Genomic DNA, 22,497 nt, shown 5'->3' on the forward strand with positions numbered 1-22,497 from the left:
TCTAATCCAGGCAGCAACCTTGGTGGCAGCCCACCATCCTCTCAAAGTGAAATTAGAGCACTCACCTCATCACCACTATACTGCCTTAAGCAGACAAGAAGACGGTAAGTATTCGAAAGCCAGAATGCCACCATCTCAAAATCATTGTTTCTCTGTGAAATTTAAACAAGAGTCAAGATAAAAGGCACTCAAATCTCCAAATTTTACTCCCTCCCCACACAATTCAGTCCCCCCCCACTGTAAGACATCAAAAGATCCAACACAGAAACCACCGTTCAAATGTCACAGAAGCTTTCAACAATAAATAAAATTCACCTGTCAGATTAGCAAATAATAAACTGCCCATATTGTTTCCTTCCCCACTGTTACAAGATAAATTAAAGGGCTATTCTGTGATTGTGACATATGGTTTACAGAATATAGTCACTTGCAGTTAGCTATATTAAGTTTAGACCTTGGTTAAGGGAAAGTAAGACAGGGAGTCTGGGATGATTGATGGCATTATTAAAAACACCATTTGACATCAGCAGAGACTGGGAATGGGTTGTTCTATTTTGGGGGAATGAGATAAAAAAATCAATCTAGAACCAGAGGGATGAAATGCCTGTAACATTTTTCTATAAAGCCCTTCAGACAATCTTCAACAGATATTTAAGAGACAGATTGAAGATCGTTTATTGTCGTTCTTCTGCGCACAAGTTTAAAGAGAACCCAACAACTGTTACTCCGGATCTGACACAGCACACAAAGACAATAAATAAAAATATAAAAGCAATCTTATAAAACACAAGTAACTTTTGAGTGTGGCCGTATATACACAAGATCAGCTTATATGCATAGACTGATTGTATGTAGATAAAGTGACACTGTGCGCCCGAGTATCTGGTCACAAGGTGGCTGACAGGAAATGCTAAAGTGACAAACTGACTTTGGCAAGACGAGTTCTTCCAGGTAGCAGCAGGGCTTATAAAAACACAGTAGTATTTTGACGGTGTGAGTGTAGGAATTAGGGAGGAGGGCAAATGTGGTGGCAGAGCATGATGGGGGGGGAATGAAGGGTAAAGGGGGCTGTGGAGAGGAGTGGCTGATGTGGATGTAGTGGTGGTGGGGTGGGGTGGGGTGGGGTGATGTTGATCAGCCCGACGGCTGAGGGAAAATAACAACAGAGGATGGTTGAGGAGTACAATAAACATTAGTTCTACAGTGTGGAAGTTTCTACATTCACCACGGAGAGCAGACAAAGCCTCTTGCTCACTTGGAAATGTTTTTTTTAAATTAAAGCAAAAGTTCCCAGCTTTGTAAACAACAGTTCCCCTTCAAACTTATTGCAAAAGAAAACAAACAAAAAAAAACACAATTTCTGGCCATTAATTGATATTTTTCTAAAGCTGTGCAATTTAATTTTCACAATCAGCCTGCATGGTAAAAGTAATTCTCCAAATTATAAAAGTATTGTGTTTAAAGTCCTGAGGATGTGATAATAATAAACATTTATGACACACTAACACCAGGCAGACAACCTCTGAAGAGTATTGATCATGGCTGGGGTCACCTGTCTTGTAAAGACACTGCCCAGAAGGTGACAATAGCAAACCACTGCTGTAGAATGATCATGCTGATGGAAAGGCAGGGCGGAGATACATCTCTCCCAAAGGAGGTGTAAGGTGTTCCTTCCCTCCATTAGCCTGTAGATCACCCTTGGACAAGGGGTAGCACCTGCTTAACCACCCCCCCCCCCCCACCACCGATCAGGGTCACGTGAAGCCATGGAAGCAGGTGCTGGTTGGTCGTATGAGCAGCTGGTGCATATCACAAGTCCTGGTTATGCGATGACTGACACCAGGCAATCTCTGAAGAGTATTGACAATGGCTGGGTCACCCATCTTGTAGAGACATTGCCCAGAAGAAGGCAATGGTAAAACACTTCTGTAGAAAAATTTGCCAAGAATAATCATGGTCACGTAAAGACCATTATTGTCCACGTCATACACCATGGCACATAATGATGACGACAGAGGATGTTTCTTATGGTGATAGAGTCTAAGACCAGAGGACACAGCCTCGGAATAGGGGGCGTCATTTTACAACAATTTGAGGAGGAATTTCTTTAGCCAGAGTGGTGAATCTGTGGAATTTATTGCCAGAGGTGGCTGTGGTGGCCAATTCAATGGGTATATTTAAAGCAGAGTGTGATAAACCATATATATATGTTGTAACTGGGTTACCTGTCTGGACACGCCCCTCTGCTGATTGCTCCTGTGGCTCCTCCCACAGACCCCTGAATAAAGGCGATTGTGTCACTTCTCCTTCCTCAGTCCAGGACAGATACTCAGCATGGACGTGTGTCCATTTACTGTTAATAAAAGCCTTTCAGTATTTCCTCTACTTCCAGTCTTTTGGAGTAATTGATAGTGCATCGAAGAGGTTGATAGATTGATTAGTCAGGGCATGAAGGAATACGGGGAGAAGGCAGGAGATTGCGGTTGAGAGGGAAAGTGGATCGGCCATGATGAAATGGCAGACGAGACTCAATGGGCCAAATGGCCTAATTCTGCTCCTATATTTTATTGTCGTATGGACACAGACACACAAAATAGATGAGAACAAGGGACTATAAGCACAAATATCCACACATAGAAATTAAACCTTTGAAACTTGGGGAACTCTATAACAAACTTCACCAAAACAGTTGCCCTACCTTCAACACTTTCTTTATACCGCCTAGTGTGGCTGTGAGCAGGGAATGGGCCTTCTGCTCATCATTCATGTGGTCTGCATGTCTGATACACATGAAGAGAAGAAATGCAGGCAGAGTCGGCAGTGCACACAGTACATCCAATTGTGGGCTGAGATCTAAAAATAAACAAGTGGTGCTGTTTAGGTTTCTACAGCAAAGCAGTGCTCGTTGTCTCAAGCCCATCGAACATGCTAATTCTCATGGGTGAATACCACCATGACTTTGGATGAGAACAGATGCCATTAGGCACAGAAACGAAAGCCGTCAGCTGGTCTGTATTGCTCCATCTCGGCTCTGTGGAAACAGCAGCTCCCAAAGTCAATGGGCTGAGAAGTTGATGGACTTGGTGCTGGATTCACACCAGGGTCCACGCTGAGGGATCAGTAGTGGAAAGGGTGGGCAACTTCAAGCTCCTGGGTGACGACATCTTTGAAGATCTATCCTGGGCCCAATATATTGATGCAATTACAAAGAAGGCACATCAGCAACAGGAGCTTGTGGATAATTGGTATGCCCCCAAAGACTAACAAATTTCTACAGATGTACCATGGAGAGCATTCTAACTGGCTGTATCACCATCTGGTATGGAGGGGCCACTGCACAGGATCAGAATGAGCTGCAGAGTGTTGTAAACTCAGACAGCTCCACCATGGGTACTAGCCTCCCCAGCATTAAGGACATCTTCAAAAAGCGATGCCTCAAGGCAGAGGCATCCATTGTTAAGCACCCTCACTACTATCTAGGACGTGCCCTCTTCTCATTGCTACCAGCATGGTGGTGGTACAGGAGCCTGAAGGCACACATTCAATGATTCAGGAACAGCTTCTTCCCCTGCGTCAGATTTCTGAATGAACACTACCTCACTATTTTTTTAAATCTTTCTTCGCTCTCTCTTTGCACAATTTAATTTAATATACAGTAGATTCCAGTTAACTAGAATACATAGGGACCAGTACATTCTTGCCCAACTAAGTGGCTGCCCCAATTAGCTGAAAGTTCACAGAAATTGTTAAAAGGTATAAAAAAAACACAAACTACCGTTGAACTGAGTAACAAATTACGCATTTAAGTGAAATACAGAACAAATTAGAGCACTGCCAATACTACTACAGTTCTATAAAACCTGTATTAGTTCCTAATAATTATCGAGAGGAACTCATCCAGTGTACACTATCGTGTTCTTTTGACTGACTGTAAGTGAACTAAATCAGCACAGACACTTAGTGCAGATAATGGACTGCCTTCATACAATGTTGTTAATGATTGCATCCTCCAAATCTTTTTTTATTGTAACATTCAAAACGATCTTCAAATTCTTCTAATTCCCAGCCATTCCTGACATCTGCAAGCTGAAATGCTTGACACTTCAATGAACAAACCAGCTCTGAATTGTCTTACTGCTAATTACTTGCCAACTATCAGTGACAAAAATCACTTTACTTTTTAAAAACACAAGCATAAGTAACTGACACTATTTAAAACTGTTGGTCCCAAGCACAGTGTAGTGTCTAACGGCCGCACAAGTGCACACGACTGGTATTAGTTGGAAACTGTTCAGCAGAAGTTTCCTGTCACAATTAAGTGTCTCAAAGAAACAAAGAGAATCCCAGCTACTTTTCTGATTTGATTTTGTTTATTAAGAGTAATATGGGACACGTTGTATATCAATATGTAACATATAGATATGTCAGTGATATTAAACCTGATTCTGAATAATCATTGACCGGTAACAGCAAGCTCCGGAACGTCATCATTCAATGACCGAGTGTTATTTAACCCGCTTGAATGCAGCCAATTTGTACAGGAGTATTAACTCTTTAATCCATCTTTAACCACTCAGAAAGATTGACATTTATAAACAAGGGATTCTGAAATCTCAGTGATATAGAACAATACAGGCCCTTTGGATCACAACGGTGTGCCAATCTTATAATCTACTCCAAGATCAATCTAACCCTTCCCTCCTACATAGACCGCCATCATCCATGTGCATTCTAAAGGTCCCTAACATACTTGCCTCTACCGTCAGCCCTAGTAGGGCGTAATTTTTTTTTTACATTTTATGATAATATGTCACACAAGATAATTACAGTTGATTGGCAAAAGTGGAAAAAACTGAAACTATTCATAACAATTTATCATCCATAGGTTCTTTTCTTTTCAGTAGGGCAAATGAGGACCTCTGCTGGTTGGGGTCGAAGCTGATACACGAGCCAGTACACAAACCACACAGTACGATATGGAGATCAAGCTGCTGCCCATGCAGCAAGTTCTCCCTCTCCATGCAGCTGATGAATCCAAAGGAACGGCAGGGACGGATACAGTTTGGCAGCAGCATCACTGGAGTTGCCAGTCAGCACCAAACTCAATATTGGACTGCCTTAGGGACTCCAGCTCCAGACTCCCCCCAGCCCCGGTTTTATTCACGAAGCCTTCCCCATTGAGTGGGTATAGCCACAAGGCAGCTGAGGTTTGATATCAGAGTTTTCCTTCTCCTACCAGAGCTGCCAACCACAGCTGATGTGCTCCATCTGCCCAAAGCAACTGGTTTTAAAACACCTTTGCCCCTTTTCTTGTCAGTAGAAATTGTTCCACTGGGCTTAGAAGCCAAGCCACATGTAAAGGCCAGGAGATGGACTTGGTTGTCAGAGGCCATTTGAGGTGCATGCCATTGGGACCATTTAATAGGCAGTGGGAGCTTGTCCCCAGCACCACCCCCAGCTATAACAACCTTTAGGAACATGAAGGCAAATAGACTGGATCGAACTCCTTCCCAAACGCCCTTTACCCAACAATATGTCACAGAATGAATGATCTATTGTTGTTGATCAGCATACAAGTACTGCTTCTCAGCACAGCAAATTGTCTCTATCATTCCATGAACAATGTGGAGTTTAAGGACACAAATTCTAACTCAAGTAGCTGCATCCAGAGCTTTAAAGTTTTTAAAGTCCAAAGTCCAATAGATTGAGAAAACTCCTTTCACCAAACAGTCAGGGAGCTTTTCCGTGGAAGATTAGTTCAAACACATCAACAACAGAATTTCATTAAAAGCAGTATCTTTAAGAGAAAAGCAAACAAATACTGTCCAGACACAATCTACATGGCCACGTTATTTCAAACAGGAGGTCTTCTGTTGTGGTAGTTCATCCACTTCAAGGTTTGACGTGTTGTGCATTCAGAGATGTTCTTCTGCACACCACGGTTGCAACGCATGGTTACTTGAGTTGCTGTTGCCGCCCGGTCAGCTTAAACCACTCTGGCAGGTCTCCTCTGACCCCTCTCATTAACAAGACATTTTCACCTCTTGCTTGGATGCATTGAGTAGTTGCCACTTGATTGGCTGATTAGATATTTGCATTAACAAGGTGTACCTAATAAAGTCACTGAGTGCAAAGGATCAAACTGATCCAAAGCAAACATTTGTCTAGGAAGCTACGGGTGATGGTTTTCCCAGTTTCTACAAAGACTCCGTTCCATAAATACAACAGAAGGGATGAGCGTTGAATATAAAATAAGCATTCCACCAACAAACTAAGTATTCTTTCAACTGGAAAAGATGGGGAAGTACGGTTTCTACTTGATCGGCAGAAAACTAACACCTTGTACTTTTAAGAAGCATGCTACAATCAATGCCCCATTCAAATCACCAATTAAGCATAATCAGGCAATGCTTATCTATAATTACAACATTCAGTGTAGAGATATATATAGGGTGCCCAAGGCTTTTGCACAGTACTGTGGTCATTTTATGTATTGCACTTTACTGCTGCCACAAAAGCAACTAATTTCATGACATATGTGAGTGATGATAAACCAAAAATTTTCTAAAATATCCGATGAACATAAATTCCGGAAGGTAGGAAGAACAGTATTTTAAAAATTTCTAATCTGTAAATATCTAAAGAAATGGGATCTAGGCAAATTATATTTATTAGATAATTGTTCAAAAGACTTGAAACAATTACCCAAAAATAGATCACAAAATCTTAATATACCTTTAGTTTTCCAAGCCTAATAGGCTTGATCTATGATAGAGGGTCGAAAAAATAAATCAGATATAATAGGACTTGCTAGAATAAATTGATTCAACTCAAAGAAGTTTTCAAAATTGAAACCATATTTGTAAAGTATATTTTACTATTGGGTCAACCACATGTTTATGCAATTTAGAAAGCGAAAAGGGAAGCGAGGTCCCTAAAATAGAACCCAATGAAAACCTTTGTAAAGATTTACATTGAATATTTACCCAACGTGGACTTGAAGTTATGTCCACATAATCAGATGACAAACCTGATTCTGATCTGGGTCTCTATTGTGGACTGAGAGTGGGAAGGGGACAGGGAGATGGGAATCGCGGTTGGGAAAAGGGGAAGGGAGAGGGGAGAGAGCGGGAAGCACCAGAGAGACATTCTGTAATGATCAATAAACCAGTTGTTTGGAATCAAATGATCTTGCCTGGTGTCTCAGGGCTGGGTGTGTCTACACCCACATCTCCACTCACTTGCATTGTATTGTATCCTTATAGAAGTTTTTTTAAAAAGACATTTTTGGTATTAGGGACAAAAAGAATTTTGAAAGCATCAAGGAAGATTGCACATGACAACCTTGTAATCAGAAAGGTATAGGGATCGGTAGATTCTGCACACCAGTAAATTGATCCCAATACCTCTAACATTAAATATTAACTTTTAAAACATGCTTGATTCAGGTCTCAAGTATAAGGAGAATTAAGAATTCCTCAGCATTTATGTCATAGCTTCACTTGTCAATATTATTTCAATATACAGATGACAAAATCTCAATATAGATTGCAATTGTTGTGTATTTATTTCAGTCGCATTTGAGTGATATTGTAAATATATCGTTTGATTAAGCATTCTTGTTTGTTTAAATAATTCATTCCAGATTATATGTAAAAATGAGTGAAGTGCATTCTCATGCACATCTCACTGAAAGTAAAAATGAAACTAGGACATGTTATTTCCCAACTCCATGTTTTTAGTTAAGTTAGTTTTATGTTTTGGAATATAAACAGCATATTTCTCCATTTTCACCCCCCACCCTGTCATCAAAAATTATTCTTCCAACTTTCTGCAAAAGAGGGAAAGTAACTCAGCCATGATCAAATGGTGGAGAAGACTTGCTGGGCCAAATGGCCCCATTTATTCTCTTGGTCTTGCCTCAATTTCTACGTTAGCTGAATGTTATCCTGTACAAATTGCAAATTTAACAAAACTCTACATAATCTATGTGCAGAATCTGAGCGCCCTTCCAGGCCAGATGAATTAAAATCTGCAGCTCTCTGTACCACAGTGGCCCTCCAGTGAAAATCTCCTTCCACAGCACTTGACCAGAGAAACTGCCCACAGCTCTCCAACAGCTGGTACCTTTGTGCAACCTTAATGTGCCTTCCAGCCCAGCCATTTCAGTCAGCAAGTCAGAAAGTGCCTGTTAACGTCTGGATGGATGTTTAACTAGCACCAAGTGTACTAATGTCAGTTCATTGAGTTTGGGAGATGTCGTTTCCGTAGAGCCACATAAATATCCACATATAGAAATTAAAGCTTTAAAACTTAAGGAACCATACGTCAAACCTAACCATCTCTAACCCATCAGTCTCATGTCTAATACTTCATTCCACTGCTCCCAGAAGGAACAAGTGCTCATGAAATCACACCTGCCCAATCCTCCTGAAATGAGATTTTGAAAATTACAATTTTTTCTGCTTGGTTAACAACCCAACCAAACCTAGCTCATAAAATTTATGGATATCAAAATAAGGTTTATCATCACTGAAGTTTGTTGTTTTGTGTCAGCAGTACATTGCAATACATAAAATATTATTAAATTACAAAACAAAAAAAGGAATGTTGAGGTAATGCTTAGGGGACAGTTCCAGAGATGGCAGAGGGGAAGATCACATTCAGATTCATTTATTTATCACATGTACATAAAGACATAATGACATGTGTTATTTGTGTTAACAATCAACACAACCCAAGGATGTGCTGGGGCAGCCTGCAAGTTTCCTAAAGAAATTGTTCCCAAAATGTTAGCGTAAGGTTCAGGTTCCTGAACGTCCTCCTTGACGGTGGGGAAACGACACCAACAGTCCTTAAGCCCACACTCAACCAAATTAAGTGGATCATTGTACCTGTGATAAGGTTCTTGATTAAACGAACTTCATCTTCTTTCCGGCATTCCAACATTCCCTGGAAATCTTTTGCTTTCCTTTCGATGGAAGTGGCTTCAGGCAGTTCGCAGACACGGGACTCAGATTTTGACCTTCCTAGTTAGTAAGAGGGTAATGTTTAGAACAAGCCTTTCAGACAAATTGTAACACTGACTGCAGTGGGCAGGGATTAGTGTAGTTGCTAGCACAACACTTTACAGCTCAAGTGACCCGGGTTCAATTCCCACCCCTGTCTGTAGGAGTCTGTACATTGTCCCTGTGACTGCGTGGAGCTGCGGTTTCCTCCCACAGCTACCAGCTGATAGGCTAATTGATCATTGCAAATTGTTCCATGATTAGGTTCAGATTGATTTGGGGGTTGCTGGGCAGCATGGCTCAAAGGGTCCATTCCCCGCTGTACCTCAATAAATAAATAAATAAACAATTCTGAGTATATTAATGTGAGTGGGGAATTGTGGCTCTGTTGTGCTAAAGGGAGAGGGGATCCAAGACAGTGTAAAGGGAAAGCAGGAACAGGGCCCCAGCGAGTTTAAAGCAGGGGTTCCCAACCTGGAGCACATGGCATAAACCCCTGGTTTAAAAGGAGCACGAGAATCATCAGCCAGTGAGCCAAATGCTGAACAGCTAGGGTTATTCTCAATAATTAGATAGCAGATGATCAAAATTTTACTCTAGTTGGAGTGAAATAGTTACCTTAGGAGGAAAGGACAGACAGATTTGGTTAGAGATGATGGAATTTAATAGAGAAATGAGATGATTGAAACAAAACAGATCCTGATTTTCACCAAGTGGATAAGGAAGGCGGTTTCCTCTTGTGGGAGAATCTACATTTAGTAGTCACTATTTTAAACTACTGGTTACCCATTGAGGTTATCATGTAGCAGCAAGCATTCTAACCAATATTGATCTTTCAATTGCAAACATCAAACAGATGGTAGAAATAAGATGACAGGCACATCCATGATGCTTTTGGATTGGCACATGGATACTCAGAAGATGGAGGGATGGATCATGTGCAGGCAGAAGAACTCCGCCACGGATGGTCCCAACCCCAGTTGCAAAGGAGGAGGGCTGGCAGTGGGACTAGCAACCCCATCCCATCAAAGCCCAGAGGTACAGAAATGCCAGAGAAGCAGTGAAGATCTCATCCCAGGGAGAAGGATCTTCAAAGATGGGCTACATCTGGGGACAACTTGAGATACTGGCCCAGGACACAGGACCCCGGCAAGATGCCGTCAGCAGCTTCTGCTCCAGTAGGTGTGATGGGCTTAAGTCAGTAGAAGTTAATCTGGCATCATGCTTGGCACAGACATGGTGTGCTAAAAGTCCTGCTCCTGTGCCGTGCTATCCTGAGCAACAGGAGGTCTGGGTGAGGAGTAACAGTAGGGACATCATCGTATTAAGCAGAATACAGTAAGCAAAGTGGACCAAGAACAGGCAAAGGGCTCAGGGGATTGTCCAACCTGTCAACAGTTCAACCTCGGCTGGTAGACAAGTTTAATGGAACAGTGGCAAAAGATCCCCAGAGCAGACAACACATTTAAAGATAAAGTGTTTTTTTTAATTTATTGAGATACAGTGCACAATAGGCCCTTCCAGCCCTTCAATCTGTGCCACCCAGAAACCCCCGATTTAGCCCCAGCTTAATCAGGAACAATTTACAATGACTAATCTTTTATTCATTTATTGAGAGAGAACACAAAATAGGCCCTTCAAGCCCTGCTGCCCAGCAACCTTTGACTCAACCCTAGCTTAATCATGGGGCAACTTACAATGTCCAATTAACTTACCAACCCGAACGTCATTGGAATGTGGGAGGAGGAAACTGGAGCTCCCGGAAAACGCACACATTCCATGGGGAAAACGCACACATTCCATGGGGAAAACGCACAGACTCCTTACAGATGACATCAGAATTGAAATCTGAGCCCTGATGCCCCAAGCTGTAATTGTGTTGCGCTAAGCACTATGCTATCGTGGCACCCCAATGAAATTGCACCAACACGCAGCAGGCGACATCTATGGAGGTACGTCCAAGTCTGGACATGCTTCCATAGGCTGATGTTCATTTTTAATAAGATTCAGCAGCTATCTGGGCTGGGGGTGGGGCGGGGGGGCAGAGGGAATTTTCGAAACCGAGGTCACAGAGGAAGCAGATCAAGTGAAATTGTTATTTTTTTTAAAAAAACATAGAACTGGGTTATTCCTGTTCAGTGAGCATTGGGTTTAATTATAGAAAATTACAAGACAACAGATTAGCATACAGGCAGCACCCCACTGGAAACAGGTCAACATATCCACAAGCATAGTATGTCTACGTTTAACTCCATGTTCAGCCAAAGAATTGGCTGTTGTGATACTGATCTTTAAAAAGTCAGATTAAAATAAATTACCAGATCAGTTCAGGGGATCATAGAAAGCATCCTCACATTGGCCATTTCTGACTGGTTTGCTGCAGCATCCTCTCACAATATAAAAAATCTACAGCGAACTTCAGCAGAAAGGATCATTAGCTACAGTCTAGAACATAGAACAGTACAGCACAGGAACCAGCCATTCAGCACACAATGTTGTGGCAAACCAGCTCTATAGTGAATCAAAAACACCCAAACACTAATCTCTCCTACCTACTGTACACAATGTCCTTATCCCTCCATCCAAACACCTCTTAAAAGCCTCTAGTGCATTTGTCTCTACCACTGTACCAGGAAATGCATTCAGACATCCATGACTGAGTAAAAGAAAAACACTTGCCCCTCACATCCCCTTTGAATCTACCCCCTCTCACCTTCAATGCATGCCCTCTGATATTAGACATTTCAACCCTGGGAAACAGATATTTTATCCACTCTTTGCCTCCCAATCTTGTAAACCTCTATCAGATCTCCCCTCTGCCTTTGGCACTCCAGAGAAAACAAATCAAGTTTGTCCAACCTCTCGTCTTAACACCTGCCCTCCAAACCAGGCAGCATCCCGGTAATCCTCTTCTGCACCCTCTCCAAAGCCTCAACATCCTTCCTATGGTGGGGCAACCAGAACTGTACACGATACTCCAGATGTGATCTAACCAGAGTTTTATGAAGTTGCAACATAATCTCCTGACATTAGAAATCAATGTCTTGACTAATAAAAACAAGTTTTCAATAAGTCTGTTTAACCATCTTATCGACTTGTGAAGCCACTTTCAAGGAACTATGAACTTGGATCCCAAGGTCTCCCTGCTCAGCAACACTGTTAATGATCTTGCCCTCAACAGTGAACTGTCTCCTTGCATTTGCCCTCCCGAGGTGCAACACCTCATATCTATCTGGGTTAAACTCCATCTGCCATTTCTGCAACTGGTCTATATCATGCTGTGCTGTATTCTTTGCCACACTATCCACAACTCCAACAATCTTGGCATCATCCCGCAAATTTACCAACCCACCCATCTATATTTTCATCCAGGTTATTTATATACATCACAAACAGAGGTTCCAGCACGGATCCCTGCAGCACACTACGAATTACAGACCTTCAGCTCAAACAAGTCCCTTCAACCACTACCCTCTGCCTTCTAAGTGCAAGCCAGTTTTGAATCCAAACAGCCAATTCACTCTGGATCCCATGCACCTTAATCTTCTGGATTATCCTCCTGTGACAGACCTTGTCAAACAATTTACCAAGATCCATGTAGACAACATCCACTGCCCTACCCACCTCAATCTCTCTCATCACCTTGTCAAACAACTCAATCAAGTTCATAAGGCATGACCCGCCATGCACAAAGCCATGCTGGCTCTCCCTAACTGGGCCATCACTGCAGGACTTGTATGTGCTCAGGACAAAGAAGTGGGCAGGGAAAAAAAAAATCATTGTGGACACTTCCTACCCTGCAAACTGCTTTTTTCCAAAAGCTCTCTTCGGGAGAGCATTAAACGCTATTAAAACAAAAACTTCATGCCATCTTAAAAGTTCCTTCCCCCAGGCAGTTAATCTGATCAACTATTCTAGTTACCCCACAACTCCCTAATCTATACCCATTTCTGCACGGTAAACACCTTAAACCATTTTTTATAATGTTGTCTACTTGCTGGTATTTGTATATTTATGCACATTTGTTCTATATCCATATGTCTAACTTTATTTTATACAATTCTTTATTCTGAATAATTGTTGAACGTCGTTGATATTTGTTGCGTGTTGCACCCTGACCAACACACCAGAGCAAATTCATAATACGTATAAACGTATATGGCAAATAAAGTTTATCCTTGATCTTTGAAATTATTCAAGTTGTTATCCTCTACTTTTCTCAATCAGGCCTACTGTATAAAATGTGTACAAACAGACTCACCTACACAGCACACACACACACACACAAAATGCTGAAGGAACTCAGCAGGCCAGGCAGCATCTACAGAAAAGAGTAAACAGTCGACATTTCGGGCCGACACCCTTCATCTCGGATTTCCAGCATCTGCACATTTTCTCGTTTGTACTCTTTTCCATAGATGCTGCCTGGCCTGCGGAGTTCCTCAAGCATTTTGTGTGTGTTACTCACATAATGAGCATCAGCAGACTTTCTCTTGTTTGTGATTGGACGCTTACAGCATAAACGATTTAAAATATACCAGATCTCAACACATCACGTCAAATATCAATACGAAACGTACTTGTCTCCTCCATAGATTGTAACCGTTTCTTCAGCTTGTGTAAAGTCCTCTCCTGCGCCTCCATCTGCTCCAGTAAGTCCTAAAGAAAACAAAACCACTTCGATTGTCAGGAGAGGGAATTCAGAGTCTCAACCACAGGATTTTAACTACCAGCCGACGATGAACGGAACTCGTTTGTAAAGGAATGAACTGCAGTTATGATGCAATTATATTGTTCTATTACTAGTAACATGCATCCATTACTGAAGAGTGATTAGTTAGAAGAGGGCACTGAATATCGTGAATTCATTTAATTGAAAGTAGAGCAAGAGTGTCATCAGGTGAAACACACAGAGCATCCGGGCCAGACTACGTAAAGAACCCGGTGGAGATGACTAGGAGAGGGCACTGAACAGTACAGTACAGGCCTGTCAGCCCATGATGTTGTGTCAACTCTACCGATCTCCCAGATCAAGCTCGCCCCTCCCTCCTACATAACCCTTATTGCGTTCATCCACAAGTGCGGCATATCTAAGAGTCACCTATATCACCCTAATGCATCTGCCTCTACCACCACCCCTGCCAGGCTGTTCCATTCACCCACCGCTCCAGAGAAAAGTGCGGAGGGAGTCATAGGCAGTTATTTTTTAAAAACACAAGCACCTTAAAGTCATGGCCCCTCACTTTACCCATTTCCACTTGATCTACACCTATTATCCTGTACATTTCTATCAATTCACCTCTCATCCTCCTTCGCTCCAAAGAGAAATGCCCTACTTCACTCAACCATCCTCATAAGCCAGGCAACATCCTGGTAAATCCCCCCTGCACCCTCTCTACAGTTTCCATATCCTTCCTGTAATGAGGTGACCAGAAGTGTGTTCCAAACAGAGTTTTATACACCCAGTGGCATTTTATTAGGTACTTCTTTTTCCTAATAAAGTGGCCACTGCGTGTATTTCTGAATGTTTGTGACCTCTGTTCCTGTAGCCCATCTACTTCTGTGTTCAACATGTTGTACATTCAGAGATGCTCTTCTGCACACCACTGTTGTAATGCGTGGTTATTTGAGTTACTATCACCTCCCTGTCAGCTTGAACCAGTCTGGCCGTTCTCCTCTGAACTCTCTCATTAACAAGGCGTTTTCACCCACAAGACTGCCGCTCACTGGATGTTTTTGTTTCTCACACCATTCACTGTAAACTCTATTGTGCGAGATAATCCCAAAAGATCAGCAATTGGAGATACTTAATCTACCTCAACTGGTACCAATAATCATTCCCTGGTCAAAGTCACTCAGATCACATTTCTTCCTCATTGTGACATTCGGTCTGAACAACTGAACCTCTTGACCATGTCTGCATGCTTTTCGGAATTGATTTGCTGGATTAGATATTTGCATTAAAAAGCAGGTGTAATAAAGTGGTCACTGTGAACACAGATGAGGAGGAATTTCTGTAGGCAGAGGATGGAGAATCTAAGAAATTCGTTATCACAGACGGCTGTGGAGGCCAAGTCACTGGGTATACTTAAAGCAGAGGTTGATAGGTTCTTGATTAGTTAGGGTGTTAAAGATTACAGGGAGAAGGCAGATGAACGAGGTGGAATATTCCATCACTGAAGAATACCTGTGATGGCTAACTTGGAAGGACTGAGCCCGTCTAACTAACTGCTGCCATTTGGCATGCTGATCATCAGAAAGACTTCAATCATATTGCAGATTGAAGGCTGGTAGACAAGTTTAACAGGATTTCCTTGTGAGTGGACAAGGCATTGTATAAATAGCAGCTGGGACAAGGTGGATGATTGACATTCTACTGAGCCACACATGTGGAAATGTCCTTCAAATGTTCAGCAGGGCTGCAATTCCTTCTAATCTGAATGAAGTAGCTCATTAGTGAGGAAATAAACAACTACTTGTTTATACAGGAGCGCAGCATTGCAATAAGACAGGAAGGATGTATCAATCCGACACGCAAAAAATAATCTCTGCTACGGTAAGACCATGAGACATTGGAACAGAATTAGGCTATTCAGCCCATCGAGTCTGCTCTGCATTCTATCACGGCTGATTTGTTACCCTCCTGAACCTCAGTCTCCTGCCTTCTCCCCGTAATCTTTAACACCCTGACTAATCAAGAACCTATCAACCTCTGCTTTAAATACACCCAGTGACTTGGCCTCCACAGCCGTCTGTGGTAATGAATTCCTTAGATTCGCCATCCTCTGGCTAAAGAAATTCCTCCTCATCCGTGTTCTAAAGGGAAGTCCCTCTATTAGTCATAGTCATACTTTATTGATCCTGGGGGAGATTGGTTTTCATTACAGTTGCACCATAAATAATTAAATAGTAATAAAACCATAAATAGTTAAATAGTAATATGTAAATTAAGCCAGGAAATAAGTTCAGGGCCAGCCTATTGGCTCAGGGTGTCTGACCCTCCAAGGGAGGAGTTCCGAGGTTGTGCCCTCTAGTCATAGGCACAGTACGTGTGACGACCACAGAGTGTGCCGTAAGAGGCCTCACACCTTCTCGGATTGTAGATCAGAGGTTCTTCACCTGGGATCCACAGACCCCTCTGTTAATGGTGGGGGTCCATGGCAAAAGGGTTGGGAACAAATCACTGGGAGCTGCCTACAACAGCGTGAGACTATCAGAACCACAGGCCTGGTTTAACCCACAATTCTGATGCAAACTATTTCGGTCCCTCTAGCCACTCTATTTATATCTTCTTTCAGAGCGCAGTTTTCTTCCTCCCTCATCAGCAGACCTAGTCAACCGTGGCAGCTGGATACAGCTGCAATAAGGGACAGAGTTTCGCAGCTCATGCACACTGCAAGCTGTCTTCTTGTTCACGCCACACAGGATTTAAAGATGAGCTTTTTGCCACATGTACATCGAAACACACAGTGATACATGTTGTTTGCGTCAAATCAAATCAGCAAGGATTGCGCTGGCATTGCCACACTTCTGCTGCCAACACAGCATGCCCACAACTCACCGACCCCCACCCATCTTCTCCCTGTGCCTTGCGCATTACACGCTCGGGCGATTGTGGCTCTCCACATCGAACGATCCCTCGCAGCGTCACTGATATCTCACACACTTAGATCTGTTAGTTCTTTCACAGTGTCCATATATTTTCTTCTTGCCTTCCTCTTCCGCATTTCCCAGGCATACGGCCTTGTAAGGTAAGGCATTCTATTTCTCCCTTTCTGATGACATGGACCAGGAATTTAAGTTTCCTCTCATTTAATGTTCTCATTAAAGATCTTTTTGTATGGGCACGTTGGAGTACTGTCTCATTAGTTACCCTATTTCTATATGATATTTTCAGCATTCTCCTAAGAAACCACATTTCTGTTGCTTCTCAGTTTCTTTGGAGTTCTGCTGTTGTAGTCCATGTTTCAGAAGCACACAGCAAGATTGACCAGATGTAACATTTTAGTAGCCTAAGCCTTATTGTCAAAGAAATGTGTGTGTTGGTAAAAATGGGTTTCATTTTTTGGAAGTTGGTTTTGGCAATGACAATTCTTCTTTTTATTTCTACTTTACTTCTAGCATCTTGTGATATAAAGCTACCAAGGTAATTAAAGCTGGTCTTTTGTTCAATCTCTTGGTTACCGATGTACAACTGGCAGTTGGGAATAACCTGCTGTTTTGATATTATCATACATTTGTCTTTTTTTTTACAGTTGATGGTTAGACCAAAATCTGCACTTGTTTGTACTGCTTTGTCTAGAAGGATTTGTAGGTCTTCTGCAGCGCTTGCTATTAGGGTGGTATCGTCTGCATAGCTTATATTGTTGATGTTAACACCTCCAATTTTTATCCCATCTAGGTCCTCTATTTCTCTGAGAATCATTTTACTATAGATATTAAACAATTCCAGTGAGGCAACACATCCCTGTCTAACTCCCCTTTGAATTTTAGTCCAACTGCTTATATTATCATCAACTTTTACCGCTGTCGTTCGGTTCCAATATAAATTTTGAAGCAGTTGTTGGTCCCTTCCGTCAATGTTTAGTTTAGTGAGAATTTGAAATATTTTTCATGTTGCACTTTGTCGAATGCTTTAGTGAAATCAGTAAGACATAAAAAGACATCATTTTGATATTCAATTGTCTTTTCTGAAAGCATTCGTAGTATGAAAATTGTGTTCCTAGTTCCTCTATCCTCAATAAACCCATATTGTACTTTAGATGTTTCTGGCCTTAACTTGTTCTTAATTTGACTCAGAACAATTCTCAACAAAATCTTTATTATGTGGCTCATAAGACTGATTGTTCTATAATTTTCGCAGTCAATAGTTCCAGGAATTTCTGGCAGAGTTATAAATACTAATTTCAAGAGATCGTCAGGCAATACAGCGGACTCATATATGCCATTAAACAGTTCAAAAAGAATATCTATGCCCAGATCTTCTAGGGCTTGTATCATTTCCAATGAAATTTCATCAGGTCCAGTGTCTTTACCATGTTTCATGCTTTTCATTGCTTTAGTTATTTCTTCTTTAGTAATAGGTGGGCCAGAATTAGGGTGTTTAATATCAGGAGGTTCCCCTCTATTATCTTCAAAAAGCTGCTCTATATACTGAATCCACCTCTCACATACTTAATCTGGATCTGTTAGTATGGATCCGTCTGCTGATCTTACACATCCTGTAGAGGAGGTTTTCGTAATTCTAGTAATTTCCTTAATTTTCTTGTGCATTTCTTTGCTGTTGTAAATCTGGCCTTCTACTTCATTGCATTTTTGATTCAGCCATTCTTCCTTTGCAATATTGCACAATTGTCTGGTCTGTCTGTCTGGCTCTCTGTATCGCACTTCATTATTCTTCACTAACCTTCTTTGTTCCATCCGATCTAGAGTTTCTTTGGTTAGCCACCCCTTGTTGGTGTGTTGGATTTCTTGTACTGGGATTATCTCCTCTGCTGATTGCTGTATAGCATATTTAAATCTGTCCCAAATAGATGTTGTTTTGTTTTCGTTGAAGTGTTCTGCATACTTAGAATTGTTGCTTAAGTATGCTATCATTTTTGATTTCTCCCAGCATATACTTCTTTCTCTTTTTTCCACGTTTCAGTTTCTTTCATTTAGTTTTGATGGTAGCTATTACTGGATGGTGATCTGAACCACAGTCTGCTCTTGGGTAGGCTTTAGAATTTGTGATATTATTTCTAAAGCGTTCATTGATGGTAATGAAATCTGTTTGATTCCTTGTTCTATCTCCAGGGCTAATCCAAGTACACAATCTACGTGGATGGTTTTTATACCAAGCATTGGTGATCACTTGGTTGTTTCTGACACATCGATCAGAAAACCTTCCTCCATTTTCATTTTTCTTCCCTAATCCAAAAGGTCCTATGATGTTATCAACCCTTTCCTGTCCAACTTTGGAGTTAAAATCTCCCATGACTAGTTTTATATCCTGAGATTTACATTGCTCATAAGCACTGTCGAGATCTTCACAAAACTTCCCCGTACACCACTGAAACCAGAGCAGCCGGAGGAAACCGCCACGGTCATGAGGAGAATGCACAATTCCCTACAGACAGTTGTGGAATTGAACTCCAATGGCGTTATGCTGACTGCTGTGTTAGCACGCTTCCCAAAGGAGCTTTGAAGGGAAGGTCAGCACAGAACTCTGAAACTCTCACAGAAACAGTGAAAATGGCCAAGGTTCGTAGAGCAGGTGGGTCACACTGGAACAGCAGAGTGTGATAAGTGAGCATCACACTGCCTGGCGAGCACCAGTGTTGACAGGAGATGAAGACAGATGTTGATGGTAGATAGGAACAGACGTTCCCTAGGCTGTGCAGTTTTCTGTGGAAAAGAATGCAGAGGGGAAACCTAAAGATGTAAAAACTTAGGAAACATGCTCGGTTTTGCACCTTTGGTAGACGGGGAGAGGTTTTCAAAGGTTGCCATGTCACAAACCTACCTGCAAATGGAGATTAAGGAGTCAAGCAGGAAGTTCCTCACAATCACGAAGGACTGTTCCAGTATAATCATCTCGTCTTTGGTGTCACATCAGCTCCAGCAACAAATGGGTTAGCCAAAAGGTTTATCCAAACCTTCAAGTCCATTAAAGCTATGGACAAGGGGGACATTTCTTTACAGCACAAGGTGGACAACTTCCTTTTTGTGTATCGGAACTCTGTTCATGCAACAACAAATCAAACACCTGCAATGCTGCTCATGAACAGGAACGTGAGATCTCGTGTAGACCTCCTGAAGCCAGACCTCTGGAGGGAAACGCAGAATAAACAGTTCAGCCAGTTGCCAAGTGAAGTAGTAAGGAGCTTTGAGATTGGACAGGAAATCCTAGTCATAGTCATACTTTATTGATCCTGAGGGAAATTGGTTTTCGTTACAGTTGCACCAGCCAAGAATAGAGTATAAATAAAGCAATATAAAACCATAAATAATGAAATAGTAATATGTAAATTATGCCAGGAAATAAGTCCAGGACCAGCCTATTGGCTCAGGGTGTCTGACCCTCCAAGGGAGGAGTTGTAAAGTTTGATGGCCACAGGCAGGAATGACTTCCTATGACGCTCTGTGTTGCATCTCAGTGGAATGAGTCTCTGGCTGAATGTACTCCTGTGCCCACCTAGTCCATTATGTAGTGGATAGGAGACATTGTCCAAGATGGCATGCAACTTGGACAGCATCCTCTTTTCAGACGCCACCGTAAGAGTCCAGTTCTATCCCCACAACATCACTGGCCTTACGAATGAGTTTGTTGATTCTGTTGGTGTCTGCTACCCTCAGCCTGCTGCCCCAGCACACAACAGCAAACATGATAGCACTGGCCACCACAGACTCGTAGAACATCCTCAGCATTGTCCGACAGATATAGCGTGTGATTACTGAGAAGGCAAGTGGACACCTGGTAGGATAGTTACTAGAAATGGACCACTGATGTGCACAGTGGATGTTGGAGATCAGACATGGAGACGTCATGTGGACTAGATACTGGATGCTTAACCGAAGAGCACACCCAAGTCAACTGCATCCAACAAGACACTGATACCAACATGACACGGGAAACCGACACCTACCAAATCTGATACCACTCCACAATCCCAGAGGAGCTATCCTGAAAGAAGCACAGCACCACCCAAAAGACTGAACCTTTAGAACAGTGAAATCAGTTATGGACTGTTAATTGTCAAAGCATGTTTATTTGGAATATGGTCAGACTGTTTCAAGGTGATAGGAAGGCAACAGTAACTCAAATAACCATACTTTACAACAGTGGTGTGCAGAAGAGCATCTCTGAACACACAACACATCAAACCTTGAAGTGGATGGGCTGCAGCAGCAGAAGACCATGAACACACACTCAGTGGCCACTGTATTAGGGGCAGTAGGTACCTAATAAAGTGGAACTGAGTTAATGTTGACAAGGTACCAGGAAGCACCTTTCACATGGCCCATGATCACCAGCAATTTCTCAAGGGGCAATACAATTAGATAACAAATGCTTCCTTGTAAGCATCTGCTAGATTCTAAGATTTATTATGTTAAGATTTAGCCTAATCCTCCCTCACCATAACCTTAAATGTCCTTGCTTTTCCACATTTGAGAATTCTAACATAACTTGCTGCCACATTCCAAAAGGGAGTGTTTAAAGGATGTTCACTTTAACTCTAAAGAATCTATCAGATTGTTTTGATGCTACCCAACTTGCAACTACCATCAAAAGGGATGTAAATCCACGTAAGACCACAAGACATGGGAGCACAATAAGTCCATTCAGCCCATCAGGTCTACCACCATTCCATCACAGCTGGTTTACTATCCCTCTCAACCCCATTCTCCTGCCTTCTCCTTGTAACCTTTGACACCCTGACTGATCAAGAACCTTTAAATATACTCAGTGATTTGGCCTCCCCAGCCATCTATGGCAATGAATTTTACAGATTCACCACCCTCTGGCTAAAGAAGTTTGTCACCTCTGTTCTAAATGGATGTTTGAGGCTGTGCCCTCTGGTCCTAGACTCTCCCACTACAGGAAACATCTTCACATCCATTCTATTGAGGCCTTTCAATAATCCAAAGGGCAAAAAGAATGAAAGAGAAAATTGTTGTTTTACCAAATTTTCATTGGCGAGTCGCATAACTTCCTGTTGTAAACCACCCTCCACATTTTCCTCCAGTAACAGCCGCTGTGAATGCGCAAACCATTGGCGCTGCTTTTTGAAATTCTCCCTCTCCTCGCACGCTTTGCTTCGAAAAGTTTCCATTTCCTTCACGTGCCGATCCTTCTCTGCTCGCAACTGGTCCACGAGCAGCCTGCAAAATGGGGAAAAACATTTACCTCAGCCAAGAGGCTGGTGAAGCTGTGGAATTTATTCTCACAGATGGCTGCGCAGGCCAAATCACTGGGTGGAGATCGACAGGTTCTTGATTAGTCAGGGCATGAAGGGATACAGGGAGAAGGCAGGAGACTGGGATTGAGAGGGATAATAAATCAGCCATGATGAAAAGACGGAGCAGACTCGATGGGCCAAATGGCCTAATTCTGTCCCGGTGCCTGATGGTCCTATGGGATGGCGCCTCACCAGCCCAACGTTTTTCATTTCTGTTCCTTTTGTGTGCAGTTGACAGATGAGCTTCCATTCAGAAACAAAGTGAGACGTCAAATAAAATGAAGGCTCAGTTGTGGGACCACACAGATGAAACGTTGGGTAGCAAACAAGTAGCTTTAACAACATGCTCAGGAACGAACTTCCTGAAAATAAAAGTGCTGACAGGAGCTGCTTTGTGACGAACAAGGTATATTTATGGTAACTGGAGCAGATGGTGTCAGCAGTAACTGTAGAAACGTCTCCAAGATGCCTGGGAGTACAAACAGCACTGCAGCAGATTAACCATCCACCAAAGCAGCACTTAAATAAGGAACAAAGAGATTCTGCAG

The 22,497-nt window shown here is 42.2% G+C and overlaps 1 protein-coding gene across 3 annotated transcripts in view; it reads right to left on the minus strand.

Moving 5' to 3' along the window:
* The window catches only part of LOC140188342 (unconventional myosin-Vb-like), a 166,976-nt gene that overhangs the window by 19,074 nt on the left and 125,405 nt on the right, over positions 1-22,497 (minus strand). For all 3 annotated transcript variants that reach the window (XM_072244508.1, XM_072244507.1, XM_072244506.1), the window contains 5 exons: positions 21,674-21,872; positions 13,589-13,667; positions 8,895-9,029; positions 2,699-2,853; positions 66-152 (listed from right to left, as the gene is read on the minus strand). In XM_072244508.1, the coding sequence (XP_072100609.1) occupies positions 66-152; positions 2,699-2,853; positions 8,895-9,029; positions 13,589-13,667; positions 21,674-21,872 (655 nt within the window). The remainder of the gene's footprint in view (positions 1-65; positions 153-2,698; positions 2,854-8,894; positions 9,030-13,588; positions 13,668-21,673; positions 21,873-22,497) is intronic.

This window comes from Mobula birostris, chromosome 26 (genome assembly GCF_030028105.1).
Source record: "Mobula birostris isolate sMobBir1 chromosome 26, sMobBir1.hap1, whole genome shotgun sequence".
Taxonomy (NCBI): domain Eukaryota; kingdom Metazoa; phylum Chordata; class Chondrichthyes; order Myliobatiformes; family Myliobatidae; genus Mobula; species Mobula birostris.